The sequence below is a fragment of the Festucalex cinctus genome, chromosome 2 (assembly GCF_051991245.1).
Source record: "Festucalex cinctus isolate MCC-2025b chromosome 2, RoL_Fcin_1.0, whole genome shotgun sequence".
NCBI classification, from domain to species: Eukaryota; Metazoa; Chordata; class Actinopteri; order Syngnathiformes; family Syngnathidae; genus Festucalex; species Festucalex cinctus.
Window position 1 is genome coordinate 4,865,236 of NC_135412.1, and position 26,148 is coordinate 4,891,383.

The 26,148-nt window shown below is 40.1% G+C and overlaps 1 protein-coding gene across 3 annotated transcripts in view; it reads right to left on the reverse strand.

Moving 5' to 3' along the window:
- The window catches only part of LOC144013473 (interleukin-1 receptor accessory protein-like 1), a 143,281-nt gene that overhangs the window by 28,014 nt on the left and 89,119 nt on the right, over positions 1–26,148 (reverse strand). For all 3 annotated transcript variants that reach the window (XM_077512413.1, XM_077512412.1, XM_077512414.1), the window contains one exon: positions 20,030–20,104. In XM_077512413.1, coding sequence (XP_077368539.1) covers positions 20,030–20,104 — 75 coding nt within the window. The remainder of the gene's footprint in view (positions 1–20,029; positions 20,105–26,148) is intronic.

A 26,148-nucleotide genomic window follows, 5' to 3' on the forward strand; every position in this document is an offset into this window, starting at 1 on the left:
GCTATTGTCTGATATAGAGCAAAAGACAATCCAATCAGCTGGATCAGACCCAATCTTCAGACTCTATTCCCCATAATCCTCAACAGGCTGAAAATTGCAGTGTTGCAAAAATAACCTGTTTGAAACAAACAACAACACAACACAGTAGGTGCCTGCGTCAACACATGTGGGGCAAATACAGGTAAGCACGGGCGATTTAAAACAATATTTGCTGAGAGGGAAATAATTTCCCTGGAGGCTGTTGGAAATGCTGCTATTCAACATCCTCATAAAATTGATGAGCGCTCTCATGGTAGATGGGAAGAATTCTCCCGACAACAGGCCAGAATAAGTTTATGGAAACAAACCCAATAGACTAATCAGTTTTGTTTTGTTTTTGTTTGTTTTTTTGTGGGGGGGGGGCTTTACGTTAGAAAACAAACAGTATACATAGTATACGCCTCTACATCCATTAATCAATAGGCGCGTTTCCATTACACATCAGTTTTGCGCAAAAGGCATGTTTCGCAAAAGTAAGCTGGTAATGGAAACACCGGATTTGCAAACAAAAAACCCTCTCAAATATCGCAAAAACGGAATGTGGCTGGATGATTTTGCTTTAATCCCCTATTCCAAATTAAAAAAAAAACTCACTTTACAATTGCGCAGTGAAATCCAGGTAATACACAGTATAATTTAGCACAGCATGAAGCACTCACTCACCCACCTCAAACCACAGCAATTAAAGTAACCAATATTCCCAATCTCACTCACGCAAACTAAAAAGACAAGTTAACACACATTAACAACAAGATTAATTGAACAAAAAACCCTGGATGGTCTCTTAAATCAAAGATATAAAATGGATGGTCGTGACAAACACACTCACCTATTCCAAATCAAAAAGAAACTGACCCAAGATGGCCGCCCCACACAAACACAGTGCCTGTGAACTTAAATTAAACTGTAGAAGGGGTGCCACCCTGTGGCAGCCTCCGGTTACTACCTTACAGAAACACTTTTTGCGCATTAGTGGTCCCCTGTAGTTAATGTTCCCCTGTAGCCTATATGCATGTGTGAATCATGACTAGGACTTAAAATTCCGAATGTCTGCTGCCTGTTTGGAGAAAAAGAAACCGTTTGGACAGAAGCTCTTTTTAATGACCCTCTGGCATGGTTAGGGAATAAGGTGGGCTAATTAATGTCAGCCCCGCAGTCACCGCATCAACAAAGTAATTAAAGAGTTGAAAAGAAACCTGTTATGCATGTTGATGCATCCCAACGTGTCAGTCAATTATACGTTTGCCCTTTGGACACAATAAACTATTTTTCGTGGTTGCAGTTGTAATTCACTCTTTGCCCACATTTGTCATGCATTTAAAAACGTATAAGAAAAGCGTTAACATTACACAATACATAGTGTTATTGACATACATATGGATCAACATGTCAATTGTACTATTCTCTGTAGATTCATGCTTGGTAATAAAAAATGACAATAGGACTCTTCTTGTTTGTTGAAGTTCTTTCACTTTAATGGAAAAGCATTTTTCAGTTCTAAATTTTAGGTGTAGAGTATCCCGATGTCGGAAACATGAAAACATGTCAGCAGTGCAATAAAGTTCGGGGACTGCCGTCTTTGTGTCTTATGTTGACAAAATATCAATGACCTCATTGGCTAAGGAACTACAACTCGAATGTATTACATTATATTAGACTACCAAAAAAAAAAAAAAAAAGTCATTTAACTTCTAACGTACACACATTTAGTCAGAGTCATATGCAGAATGTAATAAAGTACACCTGTGGTCAAGTAATCCTCAGCAGATGGAAATTGAAGACTGAGAGATGACTGTGACTTTGCTAAGTTGCTAAGAATGTATTTCAACCCCTCTTCCTCCTTCTCCCCAAGATTGAAATAACTCGAACAAAATTACAATAGACGCTTAGAGGCCCAATGACGGAACAAATCGTGAGATTTGAGGTTGAAAGCAATCTTTCCCGCTTTCCTTACTAATGGCCATGTATATGCCCCCCTTCAAAAACACATTTTTTTCCGCAGCCATTTCAATCACTGGCAAGGAAAGGTGGAAGTGGAGGCAAACGGACCTGTACCCGTTGAGACTCGAATGTGATAGATAACCACCCGGCCAAGTGGCTGTTCATTTCTGCCAGACTGGGTCTGGTCCCAGGGGTTTTGCTGCACAAAACTAGGCTGGAGAAGCACATTTGTCACAAATCCAACTCCATCATCATGGCACTCCCCTTACTCATGCTCAGTAGCTTGTGGAGACAAGACTATTTGCAAACTAACAAAAACACACGCTGAGCGAAACACATTACAAAGTTAACTTAAAAACCCAACGTGAACTGTACTTTACGAATATAGTTATAGGCAGCAACAACAACAACCACACAGGTATATCAGTAAGACCAAACACTTGGTCCCTATAGACACAGAAATCTGCATCAAAGTCATGAAACGGGAGCTACCTATATAGGGATTTGGATCTCTTGTTGGGTAAATTGCAGCACCTGTCAGCTTTTGTGGCATCATGTTAAATGGAAGAGAAATCGTTAATCAGTCCGTTAATTAGTCTGCCATTGTATGAGCATATACGACACAAGTCTCCGGAGTTTGCAACTAGCCGCTAACAGGAGTTACATTGACAGCTTTCGGTGAACTGAACTGAAGCTGCATTCAAATACTATTGGACATTTTGACGCCAACGGAAAAAAAGTACATCAATGCATTAACTATTGATAATTGCAAATATCTACTAGGCTTCCATCGTCCATTCTAGTTTTTGGTAGGTCAATGAATCAAAATAAAGACTAGAACAGATGTTTTTTTCTCTCTCTCTCTCTCTCTCTCTCTCTCTCTCTATATATATATATATATATATATATATATATATATATATATATATAATTATATATAATTATTATAACATCCATCCATGCATTTTCTTGACTGCTTATTCCTCACAAGGGTCGCAGGGGATGCTGGAGCCTATCTCTGGGCAGTAGGCGGGGTACACCCTGGACTGGTTACCAGCCAATCGCAGGGCACACAGAGATGAACAACTAACCACACTCACAAGCACACCTAGGGACAATTCGGAGCGCCCAATTAACCTGCCATGCATGTCTTTGGAATGTGGGAGGAGACCGGAGTACCCGGAGAAGACCCACGCGGGCACGGGGAGAACATGCAAACTCCACCCAGGAAGGCCGGAGCCTGGACTCGAACCCGAGTCCTCAGAACTGGGAGGCGGACGTGCTAACCAGTCAGTCACCGTGCCGCCACATTCTTATAACATTTACCATAAAAAAAAATACCATTACAATAGTCCCGCATTGAACAAACTAATGTTCACAAAAGCAAAGCAAAGCATTTTTTCATTTTCTTTGAAAGTAATATAAAATAATTGACCTGTTCGATTGCAGACAAATCTTCTTGCAGTGAAATATTTTGCAGCTGTATATCGAGTCGCTGTCAATGTTTTTTTTTTTTGTCGCTGTCAATCTTTACGTCATCTGAAACCACGCTATGCAAATTAGCAAATACGGTCATGATGTATCTCCCCAAAAAAGGGTGCGACAAAAACCTGTGTGGTGCGACAAAATGAAAAAGTTGGTAGCACCAGTGCTCCCAGTGCAAAAGTTATTGCATTGGTAGGAACAATTTACAAAAATAAGGCAGAGCTTCCGCCACAGCTCATCAACGTGACTGGCAGAGAGGCCCTTTCCAGACTTTTTTGTTTTTACCAAAGATCATATTTTGGTCTCATACGTTCCTAAGAAGGGGACAAAAACATCCTCAGAGCACACCGAGAACCGGAGTTGATAGAGACCGGAAAGAAAAAGCCCAAATAAATTCACGACTATAACAAGTACGTGCATGGATGTGTGCGTTTTCTTTCACATGCTGGACATTTTTTTTTTTTTGTTGCTACAATGCATTTGTGCTTTTCCCCGTGATCTACCCTGAATGGAAGCAGAAGAAAAGCTACAAGCCGTGGCTCTTCTTTGAGGAGCTAGGCAAGGCTCTAATTTGGCCTGAAATTGTGAAACGGGAAGCACCACCTTCTGCCTAAGGCTTAGTGGAGCAGGCAGAGCAAGCGAGCTGGGCCCCCATCTAAGCGCAAATAACGTGGCCTTTGCAAAAAGCCACTTCGGGCTTTATTGCAAATTTTGCACCTTTTGGATGTTTCCCTTCTCCAACACAGCTGATATATGATCAGCTCATCAGCAAACTCTGCATAAACCTGATAACGATCCTGTTGATTGGAATCAGCTTGTGTTGTAAGAACCCTCCAAAACCTGCAGGACTTTGGCCCTCTACGCCACACAGGGCCAATTAGCTTCGAATCGTCCCCACCACCCTTAACGCTGCTCAGTGTAGACATTTCCCCCCAAATTTCTTTCCAATAGCCTTTTTATTTGAACATTTATGACTCAAACATCTTCTCATTAGCAGATTAACAACTTCGCTGTTTCCAATGGCTACTCCTGCAAGTCTCTGGCCAATATTTTTCAGACTGGATTTGGGTTTGAATTTTCCACCCTCTGTCTGCGGATGTGACGTCATGCACGCATTGTGTGCAATAACTGCGATTCACAAACACAATATGCTTAAAAAGTGAATCATCAAAACAACAAATCATTTTGAATAATGATGAGGCCCACCTCAATTTTAAATTTAGAGTGTCCTATTATAAAGATTATTGGTCAACATACAATAAATGGTCAATTAATTGGGTGTTCATGTTTTTTTTTTCCCGATCAAAGAAATGTAATGAGTAATGACAACATATTTTATTCTTGGAAATCAAACACTTTTGCTTCAGGAAGCTGTTTGTTGGATCTTGAATTAACTCATTTAATCCCAATAACGTATAAATACGTTTTTTTAATGCTCTAAGTGTCCCAAAGACGTATTTATACGTTTTTTGTTGTTGTTGTTTTTATGCTGCTAGAGCATACAGAAGGCTTTGATGCAGCCTCTCAACTGCCAAGAACGGTTGCAGAAATGGTAGTTATTACACAAACGGCCAGCAGGTGGCACCAGAACAAAGGAGATCAACAAGGGCCATCGAGAAAAAAATCTCAATTACTTACAATTTTAAATATATTTGTGAAAACTGATGAAACTTAGCTCTCTTCTAATGCTAATTGCTGCAAAACGGAAACAGATAGAAACATACTTTTTTTTTTCCTGATGAAAGAAGAGACTTTAATCTTTCTTTTGATAGGTTCCATGTTTTTACAGCAATTGAATACAATATTCTGTGGGCCTTGCAAAATCAGTCAAAATCTAGTAAAACAGCTGGGAGCGAACGGGAAAATGTTTCTGTGAAAATGGCTGGGAGTGAATGAGTTAAGATTTTCCTTTTGTAATGCAAACCTTTTTAAGAAGATTTACAAAGCTTCGAAAATAGTGTAGTGTAGTTCTGATGTTGCAGGCTTCTAAAGATCAGTCTGCACTACGGTTGTAGCAAATATCTGCTACCAATCACACAGGTCAAGATGGACTCAAATCTTGCACTAGCTAAGTGATTGGCAGCCCTGGTTGACTCTCTGACCCGGAGAGCAATTTCATGGAACGGGTGTGAAGTGTCGGAGTCTGATTACATGCTCATCTTCTCAGAAATAAGACCTCCGTCACTGGGGGGATCATCACAAGATTTGCTGCAAAGTGCTTTTCTCTTTTCTGTCCCTTCTTATTATTCGCAGCTAACGCATCAGAAAGCAAAACCACATGGCTTTTACATTGACCAAACGCGTAATCCCAAACGCATCTGTACGCGTACAAATACTGGTGCAAACTCGTCTCTTTTCTCAAGTGACATGCGTGGTTGCGGATCTGTGCATTTCGGGTGTTCTATTTTTAAACATGACTAACCTGAATTCCAGAGGAGCTCTCTTCTCAACTCCCCCAAACACAACACTGGCATTCATAATGCAGATGCTACCACAAAGCTAGCTTGATCTACTTAAAGAAAATGAAGCCCAGAGCACGTTGCACCAATAACCCTCAAAACCACTCAGAGCTCTCAGCTATGGCGTGTCCCAAATTAATTAGAGCAAAGAGATCCACAAAAAAAACAAAAATCCACAAGTTCATGAAGACTACGTGACAAAAAAATTCAACTCTGTGTGACACTTATACAGTGCTGTCAACTTTTGAGCAAACCTTGGAATGAGACATCGCCTCGGTCGGTCCCCAGTCAGGTCGGTCGGGTTATGGTGTCGATACCAAATGAGATGGGGATGCAAGATTTTATCGAAGTCCTTCGGTGGCCTTTACGCCGGCCAATGATGTCAAGCTACAATATTGTATTATATATGACTTCTGGAATCAAATTGTGGTCAATGACTATTCGGAGGGAAAACTTGGACATCTTGTATGAGGAAATATTTTTTTACATTATACAATTACAATATTGCAGCTCAATCACATCTGGTACTGACAGTAGAAAGAAAATATCTGGGCATAGCTTCAATGAAAAAAGTCTTTTGATTCTGAGTGTTGAGCAGAAGTGGGTCAACAACGAAAATGCAACTACGCCTTGTTGTTGTCGTGGTTACGGATGACAGTATCGCGCCAAACTGTCATTAAAGTTATTATTATTATTATTATTAGGGCAAGCACTGATTTTGCGAAACATAAGTACAATTTGCGGGACGCATAAATTGAGCTTCAAACGCTGTTTGTGCCGGCGCTATGCGGGGCAGTTCACGCTGGCGGTTTGAGTTCACCCAATAACAATCGTGTATATAGAATCCTATTTGTAAACAACAGCCACGCTTGCCTGTTGTCACATCGAAATCTCCTCTCGATAGACCACAAGATCACGTGGGGTTCAAGCTGGCGAGTTGAGTTCACCCGATAACAACTTTGTATAGTCCTATTTGTAAACAATAGCCACGCTTGACTGTTGTCACATCGATATGCTTTTTGGACATTATTTCTGGGACTTCTACCATGGCTGTTCTCCATGGGTAAGTACGTTTTGTGTTTAAATAGTGTCATTTTGTCGTGTTTAATTTATTCTCAGCTCATTTTTTGTCTCAAATGTCCGACTGATGTCATGCTATGCAGCTAGCTAGCTTCCCTCCCCAAAAAACGAGTTCACAAACTGTTTTATTTTGAAATATACCGGATTTACCTTGATGCGAGACGCTCAATTTCCTGTCCGGCTCGTGTAATTTCTTCAGCTTCATGAAAATCCGCATGCGGCGTCCGGAAGAAATGGAACTCTTGCGGAAACCTTTCGCATCGTCGCAGTCGTTCCGCACCGCACCGAAGCTGGTGCGAATTGACACGTAGACTTGAATGGGTTCTATCCTTGCGGCGTCCGTACGGCCGCCGTACCTAGAACGCACCGCGTCCGTTCCGCAGTCAGTGTGAATTGGGCTTTAACTGACAGTTGCAACGTCCAATTAGCGAGCAGAAACAACCGCGCCGTTCCCCGTTTTTCGTTGATACTTCTTCTTAGCGTGAGAAATTAAAGTTAAGCGTGAGAGAGGGCATAAATGCGTGACACTCAGGCTGGTTGCGTGACCCGTGACAGCCCTGACTTGTAACTCCATTTCTGCATGTTGATGTTGCAGTAACACAAATTTATTTTGCAGAGATAAAAGAACATGCATCTTTATTTTAAGGGACTGATGCACAAGGTGTGTGTTGTGATGCTATGTGACACGCGAGGGTCAATCTATCAACAAGGCGAGGCAGTCACAACACAGTTACAACTCCGTCTGCTTTTATGTGGCGGGGGGTGCATCAAAAACAGGGCTGGCTCAGAGACGCACGTTTGTGCACAAGCTTCGTTGCGTGCGCGTGCGTAGGAAGGCTGTACACCAAAAGGTCAGGAATCGGCCCACATTATCCCTCAGAAGATGGAGAAAAGCTTAGAACTGGGTTCTAGTGTGGGTGTCATTTGCTAAAATACAGTAAACACACAATAACGTAATGTTTCCCAAACTTCTTAGTTTGAAATGCATTACTGCCAAAGATTCTTCATGATTTTTCATTTATTGACGGGAAATGACATTTGTGTATTTTAGTGAAAGCAAGAAAGTTTAACATCAAAATTTTGTTGGTTTTTTTGCTTGCCTTTTCTTTCATTTTGAAACACATTTCTCAGCATTATCTTTGTAATTCCCTTGAAAAAATTAGGTGTATATGCCACGGAGGAGGCGGGACTTCCGGGAGCGCAGGGGTGGGGGTGCGAGTGTTGGAACGCGGCCAGCAGCAGCTGATGTGTGAGAGTCGGAAGTCCATGGCATCTACCCCATTGACGATAAAAGCCCCCTTATAAATCCATTCAATCACTGTATAATAGTGTTGATCTCAAATGACATCACGGTTTCCTCATTAATATGCATGTGTTGGACAAAATAACAGAGTGGGACACGCACGTACACATCGTTTTGGAAGAGAACGACGTCCCAGGTGTGAAATTTCAACATGGTTCAATCGTCAAACACTTTGGAACAGCTCAAACGGTGCGGAGACCTCAACGTGGGCGGAAAGAAAGCAGTTTTACTAGAAAGGTAAGATATATTGTATGATCATTGCTGGCACTCCGGTGCAGTCTCGTGTTGGTCGCTAATTTTCACGAAAACGAAGCACAAAGTCGCGATTTTCATTTGAAGATTTTAAGCCTACTTTTGGGCTGTTACTTCTGTTTCGTTACTGTTGTTAAAGTGACGTGGTGACACAGTGACCGCTCATATCACTGATCAGCTAGCATGTTGTTGTAGGCATAGGGTTCTATTGCGCTGATATTTTATATTAATTTCCACATTGAAACAGCAGTGGCTTATGTATGTAAACTTGATGTCTTTTTAGTGTATTTACAATTCACCATGATGTATAGTAGCTAGCATGTTGTAGCAGGCAGCTAGCAATGCTAACGCTGAGAAAGCAAATGATAACCATGCCTGCACTCGCTCATATTGGGTCTGGATTTTCAGCTGCTTGCCCATTTCCACCGACAAAATGTAGAGAGCACATATAGTTGTCTTCGGTGACGTTTTTTTTTTTTTTTTTGCGTAAATCCCTGCCGTTTACATACTTGAAGCCAATGTAGACATTCCTCTAGATTCCTCCTGGAAACTCCCTTCACTTTATCTCGGTCACAACATCGGCAGTCACATAGCGGCAGACACCAAAGCAGCAAAGATTTGATTGACAAAGTCGACCACAAGAACTGGGGGCATTGGTGGGTGTGGTCCACACATTAGCCTTCTGCCGCTCTCTCTGGGCATCTACTGCTGTGTTCAGCTGCCTCTCCCTATCTCACAGGGCTTCTGAGCACCTCGCCCTCCAAGCCGCTTGATTACTCAGGTATATGCTAAGCAGAATACCAAGTGTATTCTTGCAAAACAAATTATGCAGTGTGCGAATTTAGCGTTTCATGAAAGCTATATAAAAAGCGAGATGTGTGCTGCCAAACAGCTCAAGGCTGAGTTTCTCTTATCTTGCCTCTGTTGTTTTTTTGACCTTAGGTGCATGGCGACCTTGTTCTTCTTTGTTTGCTTACACTATGAAATTGATTAACAATGGACATTAATTGCAGCCAAGATTTACGGACAAACACATTGTCTCGGTGAATGCATTTACAAATTATTATAAGCTCATAGTTTAAACATACAGCACGTTTCCCAACTGCCAAAGTATACATTGCAAATAATTAGTATAATTATTTTAATAACTGATTTTGATTTTAATCTGTTGATTATTATGTCAATTAAAGGGGAAATTGGTAAAAAGAAAACATTTTAATTTCCAACCCCCCTTTTTAAACCATAATTTCAGTTTGACATTGCACAAAATTCTGAAATATGCATTAGTTAGATTCAGTTAGTAGTTTGGTCCATAGAATGTCAGAAAATCAGCAAATATGTTCATCATTGTTTTCCAAATTATAAGCAGATGTTTGCAAATGTCCTATTTTGAAAAAGTCTGTGCTTTCATGGAGGATTACAGAAATCAGAGAACACTTACTTTTGAGAGTCTTTTTAAATATTAAATTAAACAGGGTTTCTAAACATCCACCCATCCATCCATCCATCCATCCATCCATCCATCCATCATCTGAACTGCTTATGCTCATGAAGGTCGTGCGCTTGCTGGAGCCTATCCTAACTGTCATTGGGCAGTAGGTGGGGGGGGGGGGGGGGGTACAACCTGAACCAGCCAATCACAGGGCACACATATACAACAATTCACACACAAAGCCCAACTATCCCTAATCGTGTCCATATGGGCCCCAACTGTACATGTTTGTATTTAGACCTGCTTTTACCGAGTCTAAACTCTAGGCTACTTGTGACCAAATTTGCAGCTGCGCCGTTGGGCGCGCAGTTTAGTGTGCCGGCACACCCAGGGATGCGAAGCACATCCATCGAATTGACAAACTAGACTTACGCCGACTCAAAAATGCAGTAAATAGAGCTAAAAAAAAATCTAAGTCGAATTGAATTGTGAGGTACTTCTCAATGGCCAGCCTTTCATTTTCAGTGAACTCACGCCGTTGTTCCATTTGGAATGGGAATGCTAAAATGGTAAATGGGCTTTCACGTGTCTAGTGCTTTTCCACCAAAAAGGCACTCAAAGCACTTCACACTGATTACTCCTTATTAACCTCCTGACATAGCATCAGGAGCAACTGGGGGGTTCAGTATTAGAGGTGGGAATCTTGGGGCACCTCCGGATTCGATTGCGATTACGATTCAGAGGCTACGATTCGATTATAAAACGATTATTGATTTCCCCCCCAGGCAGCAGAAAAAAAACAATGTATTTTGGTGCTTTTAATGTTTCGTACATTAGTTACAAAAATAGTACAAAAGTCCTCTCAGGCCTAAATAAACTACTATTTCAGTATCAAGTTAACAGTTCAAAACAGTAAATAAAATACTCAAGTCCTCATTCTGTAACAACAGCTTTTAAGTATATTCAGTCTTCAACAGAATAAAACATAGCATTGAGCAAAAATACATTATTTTTATCCACTCAAAAGTGCACTGAGGTATAAATGAAAGACAATGTGAACTACTACTTCAATACAAATGCCAAAAAAAAAAAAAAAAGTGCTTTCCTGCTTTTTAAGTTGTGTAAAGATGAACATGTAAACATTAAAGTTTCTCAGAGGTACAAAAAAAAAAAAACTCAAGTGCTTTTCTGCTTTTTAACTTGTGTAAACATGAACGTGTAAACATTAATGGGATCGTTCGGCTTTTTTAACATGAATCTCAATTTGATCCTCACCTCCCGTGTGTGCGATCAGCACTGACTTCGGCGTTGGACGAGAGGAAAATAGTCCACCAAGCTGGCTGGGGTCTCGGAAATAAAGCGTTTTTCTTCTAAAAACTTTTTGTTTTCAAAAGCGTGATACATTTCCACCACAATACTCTTTTCTGAATAAAGTCAGACGCCATTACCGCCAGCCACTACTTTTCTGTTCGTTCGTTCGTATCACTGCGCGGCGCCCTGTAGAACGCTAACCGACGCACTGCAGCCAGCTAGCTGATACTTCCGCCTCAAGTTGTTTGCCTTTCGGAGCAGGTCTGATCCCACGAAGAGGTGGGTTGGTCAGCTCAGCCATGCTTGTTGTTGTTTTGAATCTCGAGGCGTGAGTTGTGGATGTGTAATCTCGGTCCATCCCAAAAAGCGTCCCGAAGACCGCGCGCGCTACTGCGTTTCAGTTCCGCGTACTTTTCGCTCGGGTCACTTTAGTTTCGCTTCCCTTGGCATATTTATATAATCGGAATTTGGACGTTTGTGAATCGTTCTCGATTGTTCCACGGCCGAATCGTGAATAATCTAAGAATCGGAAATTTTGCACACCTCTATTCAGTATCGTGCTCAAAGACACTTCAACATGGTCACAACGGCTTGGGATTGAACCCACAATTTGTCGGTTGGGAGATGACTACTCTAACCTTGAGCCATGCTGCCCCAGGAATGAGGAATTTCAAACGGATTTAACCTTTTTCTGCCCATATTTGAATTTGCTCATTAGGCTCTCATAAGTGAAATTAATTAACACAATATTTAATCAGTAAAACATTTTATTTTCAGGAATGCAAATAAATACAGTACCAGTAATTATCATTTGACAGCTCATTCGATACATATAAATGTGCTTTACTATTTTTCGTAGGGCTGGGTATCGATTCATATTTCGAAAATCAATTTGATTCAATTCAGAAGGGGCCGATTCGATTCGTTACTTGAAGGAAAAACACTCCCTGAAGTCGATGCTAACTTCCCGTTTGCGCTATGCTAGCGATGTTTTAAAAACGAAGCGTGTTTTGTACAGTGGATGTAATTCTGAACATTGTGTATTTAGTTTTACAGTTAACTCCAACTGCGGTGTCATTAAACAGCTTAAAGAACGCTTCGTGACAACAGAATAACATACGCTACACAGGTGCTAGTTGCTAATGCTACGCGAGCAAATTGGTGCACTCAGGGTAATTTCATAGTGTCGGAAACTTCGGCTTTCTTTGATAACGTTTTAAATAGAAAATAATAGGGGTGTGAATTGCCTAGTACCTGACGATTCGATTCGTATCACGATTCACAGGTCACGATTCGATTCGATACCGATTAATCCCGATACGAATTTATAAGTCGATTGTTGCGATTTTTTTTCATTCAAATTTAGAAAATACTAATCAGTAAGCTTGTAGAGTGTAAGATTTATATGAAAATGTATTATTTATTATCTGAAATTTCAGTCTTATAGAGGTTGTAATAATCTGTTTCATGTTTGAACAGCATTGAAATAAAATATTAAGGCTTAATGTTCCGTTCATATAACATTCTTCCATGCTCAAGGTGTGAATCCTAACCCGAAGTCAGACGTTTTGTTGAATATTTTTCCATTAAAAAGGGAAGTTTAAAAATCGATTCACACACACACACACACACAAAAAAAAAAAAAAAAAAATGATGATAAGACGTTGAATCGGTAAGACTACCGAATGAACAATTCTGAGCTCTATAAAAAAAATAAATAAAAAAAAATAAAATAAATAATCGATTCAGCCGCCTATTGAATCGATTCGAGAATTGCGCGATGTAGTATCGCGATATATTGCCGAATCGATTTTTTTTAACACCCCTAGAAAATAATCAGCCATTTAGCTCAATTGGCCGATTGTTTTGGCCGATGTTTCAAGGCCAGTAATCGGCCGATTATAATCCGTGGGCGATTAATCGGTCGGGCCCTACATTAATTTGAGGAGTAAAAAAAAATATTAAAAGTATCGATTCAAGGTTTTATGAATAGATATTGGGCTACTAAAAGGAATATCGATATCGATATATATCAATATTTTATACCCAGCTCACATTTTTTTGTAAATCAGAACATGTTAAACTTCATGGATAACAATATCTGCAGTTTAGCATTCAATATTTGCAATGAAATGACTTTTACATATTGGTGTAATACCCAATAGCCTGCATTTGTGGAGTACATTTGTGATGCGGTGTACTGTACATTGTAACACAAAGCTCTCAAGTGGTCTGCTATATCGTTGCATGGTCACTTTGACACGCTTTATTTCACTGCTGCAGGCATTATTCACCACAAGAAGAAAAACAGAAAACATATTTGTCTCCATAGCAACAACATTGCAGCGGTTTGAGTGAGTTGTGATGAAGTCACCCAGCAACAAAGAACAGAGTAGCTTGCTGATGCATATATTTTGCCTGTCAATCCAAACCATGTCCACGTGTACTAACAAACAAACAAAAGAGAACAAGATTTCCAACTACAAGTAGTACGCTGCACGACGCTAATTCTGCATAAATGCGTCATCACTGAAACTCTATCAAGTCTAAATTAACTCATTCACTCCCAGCCATTTTCACAGAAGCAATTCGTTCGCTCCCGGCCGTTTTACTGGACTTTGACTGATTTTGCAAGGCCCACAGAATACTGTGCTCAATTGTGCTATTGCTATAAAAGCAAGGAACCTATCAAAAGAAAGATTAAAGTCTCTTCTTTCATCAGGGAAAAAAAAAAGTATGTGTCTATCTGTTTCCGTTTTGCAGTAATTAGCATTAGAAGAGAGCTAAGTTTCATAAGTTTTCACAAATCTATTTAAAATTCTAAGTAATTTAGCTTCTTTTTTTTTTTTATAGATGGCACTGGTTGATCTCCTTTGTTCTGCTGCCACCTGCTGGCCGTTTGTGTAATAACTACCTTTTCTGCAACCGTTCTTTGCAGCTGAAAGGCTGCATCAAAGCCTTCTGTATGCTCTTGCATAAAAAACAAAAACAAAACAAAAACTTATAAATATGTCTTTGGGACACAACATTAAAAAAAACAAAACGTATTTACACATTATTGGAAGCAAATGAGTTAATGGTTAAGGGTGAGAAGGTGATTTTTTTGGATTTGAATGAGAAACACTAAGCTGATAAGATGATAATACCAGAGACCATTCAGGCACGAAGAATGCTCCTGTAAATAATTACTCAGGCAGTGGCGACCGGTGGATTTCAATCTATGTTTCCAAATGTGTGGAAAAAAGGGACATGCTTTTTATTTCCAGCATGACTGAGCCCCAGTGCAGAAAACAAGATCCATGAAGGGACGTTAAAAAGAACTTGAGAGCCCTGACGACAAACATCTTTTGGGTTGAACCAAAGAACAGAGATGACATGGGGGGCAGGCCCTCTCATCCGACATAATCAACCATTGACATCACTAATGCTCTTCTTCTGGATGAATGGACAAAAGAAAGAAAACCTCAAAGTCAAAACAATGTTACAGCTGCAAAAAGGGTCTTACACTTTTAGTGCAATGGCCAGCTATTCTCCATACGTTCTATAATCACCGTTTCCTGACCTTGGGCCTGTTTAGTTGAACACAAAGATGATATTCCTTGACTTATTCTATTGCACTGTGCAAATGGCAAGAGGCGGATACAGATTTAGTGTAACTTTTGCCATCTAATGGAAAAGCAGTAATAGTGCATAGATTGGGAAAGGAGCAAAATGCAAAAATGCTTGGAGCAGTGAGGAGGGGAAAACGGTAGTGTGGGGTGACAGAAAGATGCTAAAGGCAACAACAGATGGCTGAGACGTCAGCCATTGGTTGGAGAGTCGAGTAGAATGCAATAATTAAACAAAAAAAAGGAGAGATGACTGGCTAGAGAGAAAGAAAAAGGCCTGACGTTGACTGCAGGAAATAGGACAGTCAACATTGTTGATGGCGATAAAAATAGGTCAAAGCAGAACGCGTTGGATGTTGCCTGTCCTGCTCTGATCCAGCATGTTTGATTCGACTTGAGAACAATATGGGCCTGGGCCCAGTTGTTCAATTCTCGGTTATTTTAACCACTGTTTAACCCCTAACCGCCGGTTAAATTCTTAACCCGCCGTTAACTAAATATGCGTTGTTCAAAACATGGTTAGTCACGCCGTTTGTTAACGGCACCGTTAACGGCACCGTCAAAGTTAACCGTGTCGTTCATGTCTCTGGTTAGCGCCGATATATATCCCACAATTCCTCTTTTTGTTTACTTCCTGGTCGGCGATACTATCCAAATGACCGCTGGCACTCAACGAGAAAAAAAGTAGCCGGAAGTTTTCTGCTGACAGAGAAAACCTTAAACAATCAATGGTTGAAGTAATTTAGGAGTTTTCGTAACATGATTTATTTATTTTTAATTCATCATAATTTATTTTTGTTTTCTCTGTCCAATTTTTAGAACATTTTTATTCTTTCTCTTTTGACTCAGCATGAGACTTGGAATTTTATTACTGCTATGAGGTAACGTGTGCTTAACTCTTCAGCAGATTTAATCCATTGTAATAATGTGTCTGAAAGGAAAAATGAATAAAAACAAACAAGACGCCTGGTACGGTTCAGTAAGTCAAACTTCGATTTCTGTATTTGTTTGTAAATGCTTTTGTACTTTTAATGATGTGAATCACATGCTATATAAACACATAAAGTATATAAATTTATCTGCCTTGCCTCTAGTTATTCCGTAATATGTCTTAATTCCCAAAAGACCCATATGAAACCAAAATTATTTTAAAAAGACTTCTTCAATGGGTCATTACACCGTAAAAACGAAACATGCCCTGTGGCCGATATAAAGAGCCTAATATGTTCCCTATCAAGTCTACATCATAAGCCTTATGTCTTTGCGTCCAGTGATTTTCTGTGTGAGCCCTGGAGGAGGAGGGACAATGGCACAGTAATATAAAGACACTTGGAAGTCTGCTCAGTATTGTCTGGGGTGTTATATTCTTGAGAGGACGGGCAAGGTCTGCCATGTTGCGGCTATTTGCAATGAAACCAAAGCACTGCCAAGCCACCGAGCCCTGCCTCATCACTTTCTTCTCACGCTTAAGAATTGAGATGACAAATGATATGTTTTTGACCACCTTGTCGTTTTTCTTTTAACAACTATTTACTAAATTCCAGATAGGACATTGCATTAGACTATTTAGTAGTCTAATACTGGACGAGAGGAGCATAACAGATGGTGCAGAGCAGAGTTTTACGATGTGTTAACACAATTAGCAATTCACATTAAAAAATTTTGCATTTGAAATGCAGTATACTCACTGCTCAGACCAAAGATGGTCACTCTGACCTTGATGGCTTTGTTTTATTATTTTTTTCCATTTCCTATTGTCTCTATTTAAAGGTAATTCTTTTCTAGTGTCTAATGCTACCTCTTTGATAATGGAACACGGAACACGGAAGCCAATCCCTGATCCTCGACGGCCAAAAGTTCAAGTGACCGCTTTGCCGCTGCAGCCCCAGGTCTCCTCGCCTCTGCCATGGCAGCCTCAAGCCCATTTTCCTGGTCAGGCGTTGCTAGTCCCCTGGCAGTCCTGGTTTGCTGCAGTCCCAACAGTCAATGGTCCTGGTTTGCTGCAGTCCCAAATCAATCGTCCTCGTTTGCTGCTGTCCCAAGCCAATGGTCCTAGTCCTGCTACCGTCTTCTGGTCCTCACCCGGGTGCAGCCATGTTGCGGTCGCCTTCTGTTCCGGTCTGGCGTCTGGGACGCCCTCCTGAACGGCCCCGCCGGGCACCTCTCGTCTGGCATCCGGCACTCCCACCTGACTACACCTGATGGGCGGGAGTTTTCCTGCCTCGGTGCCTCCTTCTACGTGCCCTGTTTTGGAATTCTGTTTTGGGACGTCTGGGATCTGTCCCTTGAGAGTGGGGTTCTGTCATATTCTTGGGTTTTTGGTTTTGTTATGTTTTCCTTGTCCTGTGTCTTTTGTCACAGTTAATGTGTTCCCCTGTGCTTGTCACATCCTGGTCTCCTTCGTGTCATCCAACAACCTCCTTCAGTCACGTGTGTCTTGTCCAAGTGTCTCTCGTCTCGTTTGTATGTGTATTTATTTCCATGCTTTCTTTCAGTCCTTGTCGGTTCATTCGAAGTCACACCCTTGCTATGTCCTGTCCATATTCTTGCCTCATTTTTAAAACATATATTTTCAGAGGTTGGCGTACAGTACAGTATGCATCTGGCATGTAAGAATGATCGTAAAATGGCTCCCCGCCATTGCCGATCAGCCTGGGTTACGTTATGTGTCCTAAACTAACAAGGAAATATCTCTCTCTCTCTCTCTCTCTCTCTCTCTCTCTCTCTCTTTCTTTGCGTGATCAGCCGCGCATGTTGTGCGGCAAATGGCACGCACTGCTGGAGATCAAGGTTGTGTCAGGTTAATACATGCTTTCGAAAAACGTTATTTGCGTCACGCAAACGCGGTGTGGCTATTTGCGCTGGCGTTAGTTAATTAGACGCCGCATATCAATGAGTCTCATTTGCATTGGGGTGGGCATATTTTGCGTCAAATGTATGCAAATTACCTCATTTACATACGCACAAATAACACCGGCGCACCGTGACGCAATCTGTTCGGCAGAGCACTTAGTGACGGATTTCCCCATCTGCGCGTGTTTAGTGAATTAGGCGCTCGCAGATTGCTCCATTTTTGCCGGTTAGCGCGGTGCGAAGGCGACGCAAACCTTTAGTGAATAGGCCCCTGAGTGTACAAGTCACGACCGCCTGGACTGCCTGTGTGGCAAATTCATAAATACAGCGTGTCACCTAGAGCCACTCGTCCCTTTTCTGAGTGTAATTTTCATCACCAGTACAGTATATATTATCTTGTTTGCTTTGTGAACATGTCACCACAGTATATGGCAAATACAGTTTTAATTTGACGTGCTTATTACATTTTTTTTTCCATATACTCTACTGCATTTTAACTCATTCACTCCCAACCATTTTCACTTAAGCGTTTTCCTGGATTTTGACTGATTTTTCAAGGCCCGCGAAATATTATGTTCTATTGCTATAAAAATATGGAACATACCAAAAGAGAGATTAGAGTCTCTTCTTTTATCAGGGAAAAAAAAGTATATTCCTTTCTGTTTCCGCTGTGCAACAATTAGCAATAGAACATAGCTAAGTTTCATCGTTTTTCACAATTCTGCCTGGAACTGTGGGGAAATCAGCTTGTTTTAACATGGCGTGGTTGATCTCTTATACTCTGCTGCCACTCAACCATTTTCTGCAGTAGAGAGACTGCATCAAAGCCTTCTCTATGCTCTGGCATAAAAACATATAAGTACGTCTTTGGGACACTTAAAACATTTAAAATATGACGTATTTATACGTTTTTGGGAGCTAATGAGTTAATATTTCAATGTTTTTTTGTTTTTTTTTGGCTTAACTGAAAACAATGCCAATTGTTTTGGGGAAGAGTAACAGAGCAACATTCAAAAGCCAATAGTGACTGCCATGCCATGTTTGCTGACCTTTCTATATTTGTGCTGTTTATCCAAAACATGATCGACTGGATGTGAATATTGTCAACAGGAGCCACAGAAAATCAATAAGAATCTGAATAGAGTGAAACATGTATGGTAGCTTCAATCAATCCAAGATGGCAAACATTGAGTCATAAAAATCAAGGCGGTCTGAGGATGATGGTGTGATCATCACTGACATTGATCAAATCAAGAAAAGGTTACGCAAGTAAAGATTCCACACGGCTTCCATGAGCTTGGTTCAGTGTTTGTCTCTTAACAACTCCCCACTTGCTCCAGACACTCAGCAATCTTTGCTGTTTAATGAAAAAGTGAAAAAGATTCACTCTAGTGCTGTAGGGAGTGCTTCTTAACAATTTGATCCCACCTGTTGCCCGCAGCAAGCTTTTTTTTTTTCACCACTGTATTGCCCTATTTAGTCATCTGATGTGTCACTCGATTAAAATTTGTAGAAATCGTACTTTGTAGATTAGGCACAATCCTGTGAACTAATCGACTAAACACAGTGGGAAAAAACAAAACAAGAAACAATACTTTTTCTTCTTTTTTTTTTTGTGCTTTGTGGAGGTAACAAGTATAAATCTTGTCTTTGGCCTTATTTATGTCATCTTTTAAAGAACAATCAAAACAATATGAATTAAAAACATTTTAAAGAGCTTTTCATCCATCATCAATGTGATGCAATAATATGTGCCTGTTTTCCAAGTGCCACATTCTCCTTCCTGTAAGACAGAAATATACCAAAAAAAAACAAAAAAAAAATCTCCATCATGACCCATTTTCTCTTTCGCACAGGCTCAGTTTGCCCCAAATATGGCATTGAGCTGGAATTTCCCCAGGAACTCCTGAGAGAAGAATGGCGGTCACATGAGGTGTAATCAAGCTTCCGCGGTTCCTCATAAGAGGCACTGGGATTAATTGTCGAGTCATTACATCTGAGCAAACATAAGGTGCCACAGTGGTGCATGAGCATGTTAGATCTGTTGAATGTAAATACAACTCAAGATTCCCACAACGCGTGTACACTATGCACCAAAGGAAAAAACAAACAAACAATCAAATAGAACAGTTCTTACTTGTTCATATTGGAGATGGGTGGTGTTGGGATTTGCTAGTCTAAAGAATCTGGAATATGGTCATTGTAATGAAAGGGCATATGTTCTGAACAATAGAAGAATATGCTAGCATGCCGTGTGTTTCTTTACCTAGTGTCATTTCAATGGCGCTGGTCTGGCTCTCGGACGGGGAGAGGATTTTGGGCGGCTTGTCGGTCAAAGGAGCTGCGGGAAAGACAAATGGGAAGAGGACCTTTAAAAATTCAAAGGCAAAACATTGACAGCACAAGGAAAAAGGAACAAAACGTCTAATGGTATTCAACGCTCAGTTGTTTCGCAAAAGCCAAAAACAGGCCGTCTGTATTTGAAACATCTGTCGTTATATCGATCAATTTTTTTTTTAAATAAACATTTTTACGTTTACAGGATGAAACTGAATCCAGACATCCCAAAAATGATAAAAAAAATAAAATAAAATAAAAATAATCATAGTAAAATGGACCTGTGTATTTCACAGGACAGTGACGATATACAAGTAAGTTGAATGCTGTGTTTGAAAACTGACGAGCTGGCTTATTTATAGAGGAGCTGCACTCAAAGTTGCTAATGCTAATGAATTCCTGCAAGCAACACCAAGGTAGTTTCCCATTATTCAACCTTGGAAATGTTGTGTACTGAAAGGTTTGGATCCAAAATACAGACACAAAATGGATTTTCTCCATTTATCCACATCGAGAGGCAGAAACTCAAAGACGCAGTGCACAGGACAGTTGGACAATAATCTTGCAAACCACACACAATTCTCAGCCTGCACCCACAGACAGTGAATCGTAAAGAACTAAAGAACGACCTCACATAGGTCCCCGACATCACCTAAATGATTAACTAAAGGATTAAAGGTTGACATCACGAACATCACGTTTTGTAAACAGACACTTGTTACATCAGTACCTAACAGACACATAACAGGTCATGAACTCTGGCGCATGCGACCCAGGCCATGACAGGAAAAGCAGAGAGGCAGTGCCTGTTTATTTCTCTTTCTTTCAAATGACTGGCGACATGATTTGGTGATGCTGAATGGGTAGAAATGAATACAGATTGACCAGAGAAGGTTTTTGAGGCACACAGCTGGATACATCTGGATTCATGTTTATGTCGTGTTGGGAAAAGACGAGTCATGACTGCAAATACGGTCACCAGTCCGCACTCATTGATGTTGGTTCGTGGAAGAAGAAACCGTGAGCTCATTAATGACAAATTCAGAACAAATGCAAAATAAATGAAAAAGGAGAAAAGCAAATTATGCACTTGCTTGTGCTTGGCCTGCTTCAATGCTGCGTGAAGGAATCCCATTACTTTAATTATCCCTTTCCCCACAAAGTGCGCTGGGATTATTTGTTTCATTGTGACACGGCGAGAAGGAGCTCTGACAGCAAACAATGCCTGATTTAAAGGCAGCCGCGCACGTGCAGCCACAACTTCCACTTGGCGCAATATGAAATCAATCGTATAACGTTTCTCCTGAAAGTGGCACCTGATCACGATCGCACATTTGGTGACCTTCGGGTGTTTCTTCCCCGCAAATTCAGATTCTGTGGTGGGGAACCAAGCACATCCGATCTGACCTGCTTCACAACACACTTTCATGCGCATGCGCAAACTCATCGAGCAACCTGATTGTTACCATCAGCTGCACTGCAAAAACACGTCTGCTTAATATCAGATAAAATCCACTTGTTCTTAGTGTAAATTTACTAGAAACAAGTGAAATGATCTGCCAGTGCAGTAAGATAATTTTACTTACTTAGATTTCTTGAAATAAGAAAAATGTGTAGCTCTATATTAATCTTAAAATGATCTTAAAACACTTATTCTAAGCAACAAATCAAGGAAATTAAATCTTAAAATAAGATGTATGTACTTATTCTAAGTAACAAAACAAGCAATTAATCTTAAAATAAGCCATAAACACTTAATCTTTTTTGTTTTTTTTTAAAGAATAAATCACTACTGAAACAGTTTTTGCATTTGGTTTAACTCAGGCTGGGATTGAACCCACAACCGCCGTGTCTGAGGGTAGACACTCTACCACTAGACCACAGAGCTGTTAGCCTGTTCACTGGAAAGAGGGCAAATGAGCTTAGTAAGTATGACCAGGAATTTACAATCAAATGCAACAGTATGTTGTTGGGTTGTTTTAGCTTATTGTGCATAAAAATTAACCAATTTTAAGATTTACAAACTAAGTGAGAAATGAGACAAATAATCTTAAAACAAGTTTAATAATCTTGGAAATTCTGCTCTTGCAAAATATATAATTCTCAAAACAAGACAAAGAAGACTATAGCTTGATTTAAGCATTTCAGTCTAGGTTAGATATCTGATTTTTATTTTATTTTTATTTTTTTAGTGAACATAGACCCTTAGAGCATTTTAGCTTATTATGCGTGAAAATTAACTAATTTTTGGATTCACAAACTAAGAAATAAATAAAAGACAAATAATCTTAAAACAAGATTAATAATATTAGAAATTCTGCTCTTGTATAGTAAATAATTCTCATAACAAGATCAATAAGACTTTATGGCTTGATATAAGTGTTTAAGTCTAGGTTAGATAGCTTCAATTTGCAGTGTGGGGAGACCATCTTGAAACATCCCTGTGATCACATGCTAAGAGATGGGTTGAGGGGAGTTGGGGGTTGCTGAGAGGTGGATGCAAGAGCAAAAAAAAAAAAACAACAAAAAAAGATCTTGTTCTCTCCCATTAACTCTCTCATCATTCCACCACTTCCTGTCTTGCGCTCAGAGTGGCGCTTGACCGTCTCTTCCTGCGGCCCCCTGGGGTGACACGAGGGAAGATGAAAACAGAGGGAGGAGGAGGAGGAATCGGTAGTTGCGGTGCGCTGTTCACACTTCATTAAAGACCACTTCTGCAGATGAAGAGCAGGGGTGCGTGCGCGTGGAGGAGAATTACGCAGGAGAAAAGAATGCAGCTTTTCGAAGCTAATTTTGTTATTGGAGGTGTGCGGGTTTCCAGTTTGCATGTGAGCAAATTACATTTCAGTAGTAAATCTTCCTCCTGTTTGAAGTTGTACATTTGAAACCTGCTCAACAAGATTCATGTATGTACATTTCAAGTGAATCAGGCTGCTTTTTGATCCGACAACATTTCTTAATCTAGTTCTGTGTGTCTCCTTGTCAAGTGTTGAGCTCTTAATCGTAGGAGAAGCCAAAGAAAAAGCCACACTACAGTTTACACCAGGGGTGTCCAAACGTTTTCATTTGAGGGCCACATACAGAAAATCAGAAGGACGCAAGGGCCACATAATGTTATGAAGAAGAGAAATTGTGTTTATTCCTTAAAATTGTACAAATAATTTATTTGTGCTTTTGCAAAAATCCTACAGTATATAAACCAATTTATTTGTAATATGGCAGTAGGGTTATTATTGTTTTGGAATTCATTTTAGTTAGTTTTTATTAGTTTTCAGGGTGGTTCTGTTAGTTTTTTATTAGTTTACTGCTTTAAAAAAAAATGCTTAGTTTTAGTTTAGTTTGTTAGTTTCAGTATTAGTATTAGTTTAAAAAAAAATTATTACTTGTGCGCAATATTTAAAATCACCATGGGCGCAAGATCATCTTTTGGTGCTTTTCTATTGGCTGCTGCTAGATGACGTCATTTCTGTGTGACATACTTTCAAACATCATTATTCTGGTTTATATCAAAATAAATCTACTAAAAATCACATTTAAAATAATCTCCAAAGGCTCATGCATTAAATTAATTACCAAAGACAAAAGTATTTTCGTTTTTATTTTATTTCGGTAACAATATTGTTTTTTTAATTTTGGTTTTTTCATTAGTTTTAGTTCACTAAAATGATCTTTAATGGCACCTGTTTTTTGATACCCTCCCTTCTTACTTAGACCATCTCCAAACATTTTTGTTTTGTTTATTTTATTTGAACTGAGTCAAAAGTTTTCCAAACTATCACTTTCACTCCAAATCACGAAATCCAATGAAATCTTCATCCTCGGTGTCACTTTTAAACAACTCCCCCAACTCGGGAGGTAGACAATGCGCCGCTTCCTCTTCTACCGGCAATGGTGAAATTATCAACACAGGCCTAGAGCGCCCTCTTGCGGTTTAGTGTGAAAATAACATGTGAAATGATATAATAATGTGTTAGTTTCACACATAAGTCGCACCAGAGTATAAGTCGCACCCCCGGCCAAACTATGAAAAAAACTGCGATTTATAATCCGAAAAATACGGTAAATGTTTGTCTCCTTTGGTGATCCGTCTTTCCCGGCAAAGAGATGAAAGCTAAGATTATGAAATAAAATAATCACGTCATGGTAACGATTATTATGATAGCTGTTAAACTGTTAGGAGATCTAAAAAGCCAAAAAGCACTCCGAATCCAATGATACTGTTCTGATTTCATATGATGATTTGCAGTGATGTATCAACCAACATCATATCATCCAGTGACCTTGTTTTTGACTTTTTTCCCCCCCAGATTGGTGTCAAATCCATATTTCTCGTTGTACATTCAACAGCAGCGATGGAACACACGTCTTATTTTGCTTGCTGGAACTATTTAAAATGATGTGAAAGGAAGTCACCAAAAGGCATTTTGTAAACTGAGGTCGCGTGTTGTCAGATGTTATGATGATGTTAATTTGTTTTTGACAAAATGAGAACCAGTCAGGGAGCATGAGGAAGAGTTTGTGCAGGTGCTGTATTGAGCCGATCATTGCTGTGGATTTTTAAAAATGCAGAATCTCTCCCGGCAGCAAATGCCTTCTCTCATTCCGCCTACTCTCTGCATGGTAAATTATTTCTCTGCTCCGACTGTGAAAACTTGCCTTTTAAGTCCATTATTTCCATATTTTCCACATGCACAACCATGTGTGATACAATCTTTTAATTAAGATTTTACAAGTTGCTTCCTCCAGCTCAAAAGATGATCTCGTTTAGTGTTAGCTTCCCAAGGACAACTTCTATCTCTGCTTGGCTTCGTAGATCACACATCTTGCAGACTACTTTCGATTTAGCCTGCGCTGCGGGCTATAAACATTACAGAGTGCACCTCTGAAGTCCTCCAACAGACACACTCTGGTCAGATAGGGGGCTCTGCAGTAAAATTGTAAACCTGCATTTCATTATTTGTGCGTGGATACAAGCTGCTCCAAGTTGGACTTTCATTTCTATCCATCCATCCATTTTCTTGACCGCTCACTCCTCACAAGGGTTGCAGGGGGGGTGCTGGCGCCTATCTCAGCTGGCTCTGGGCAGTAGGCGGGGGACACCCTGGACTGGTTGCCAGCCAATCGCAGGGCACACAGAGACGAACAACCAACCACACTCACAAGCACACCTAGGGACAATTCGGAGTGCCCAATTAACCTGCCATGCATGTCTTTTGGAATGTGGGAGGAGACCGGAGTACCCGGAGAAGACCCACGCAGGCACGGGGAGAACATGCAAACTCCACCCAGGAAGGCCGGAGCCTGGACTCGAACCCGAGTCCTCAGAATTGGGAGGCGGACGTTCTAACCACTCATCCAACGAAGCCAGTGGTGAAGGCACTTCCATGTACAGGTACATGAGATAGTGAAATATATTTAAAAAGTATATGTAAATAATTCTAAAAAATATATACAAGTTAAAAAAAATAATAATTTTATATTCATTAGGCAATCAAATTTCAGTGTCCTAAAAAACCAGCATTTTCCCCAAAGCATCATGGTTATCCAGAATTCCAGATTAAACATGTTAGGCACTCGTCTCAAGGTCTCATTAGACAAAAAAAATAAAATTAAATTAAAAAAAACTCACCGAAAATTACGTGCACTTATGGCGCCAGCTTTATTTACAGCTGTGACGTTCCTCCTCGCTTTCCGTTTCAACGAGCACTTAAATCAGTCATGTTTTGTCAAATCGTGATTTAATTGCAAATGCAATTAATCATCATCAATTATCAGCCCTTCGTTCAGGGCTCTTAGACACAAAAGGAGCATTAACAACATTTTTTTGTTCCATCCATCCATCCATCCATCCATCCATCCATCCAAGATTCACTCGACCGTTGCTTGCTCTAGTGTGGAATTACATGAACACGAGCTTAGCATCGATTCCCTCATCTTGAAAACTGATGCCCTGAGTGAGGGATAATTAGTCAAGTGAAGGCATTAATTATGTTACGCCTCATCTTAATTACTCAACCCAGATGTATGACATGGAAAAGGAGCATTTGT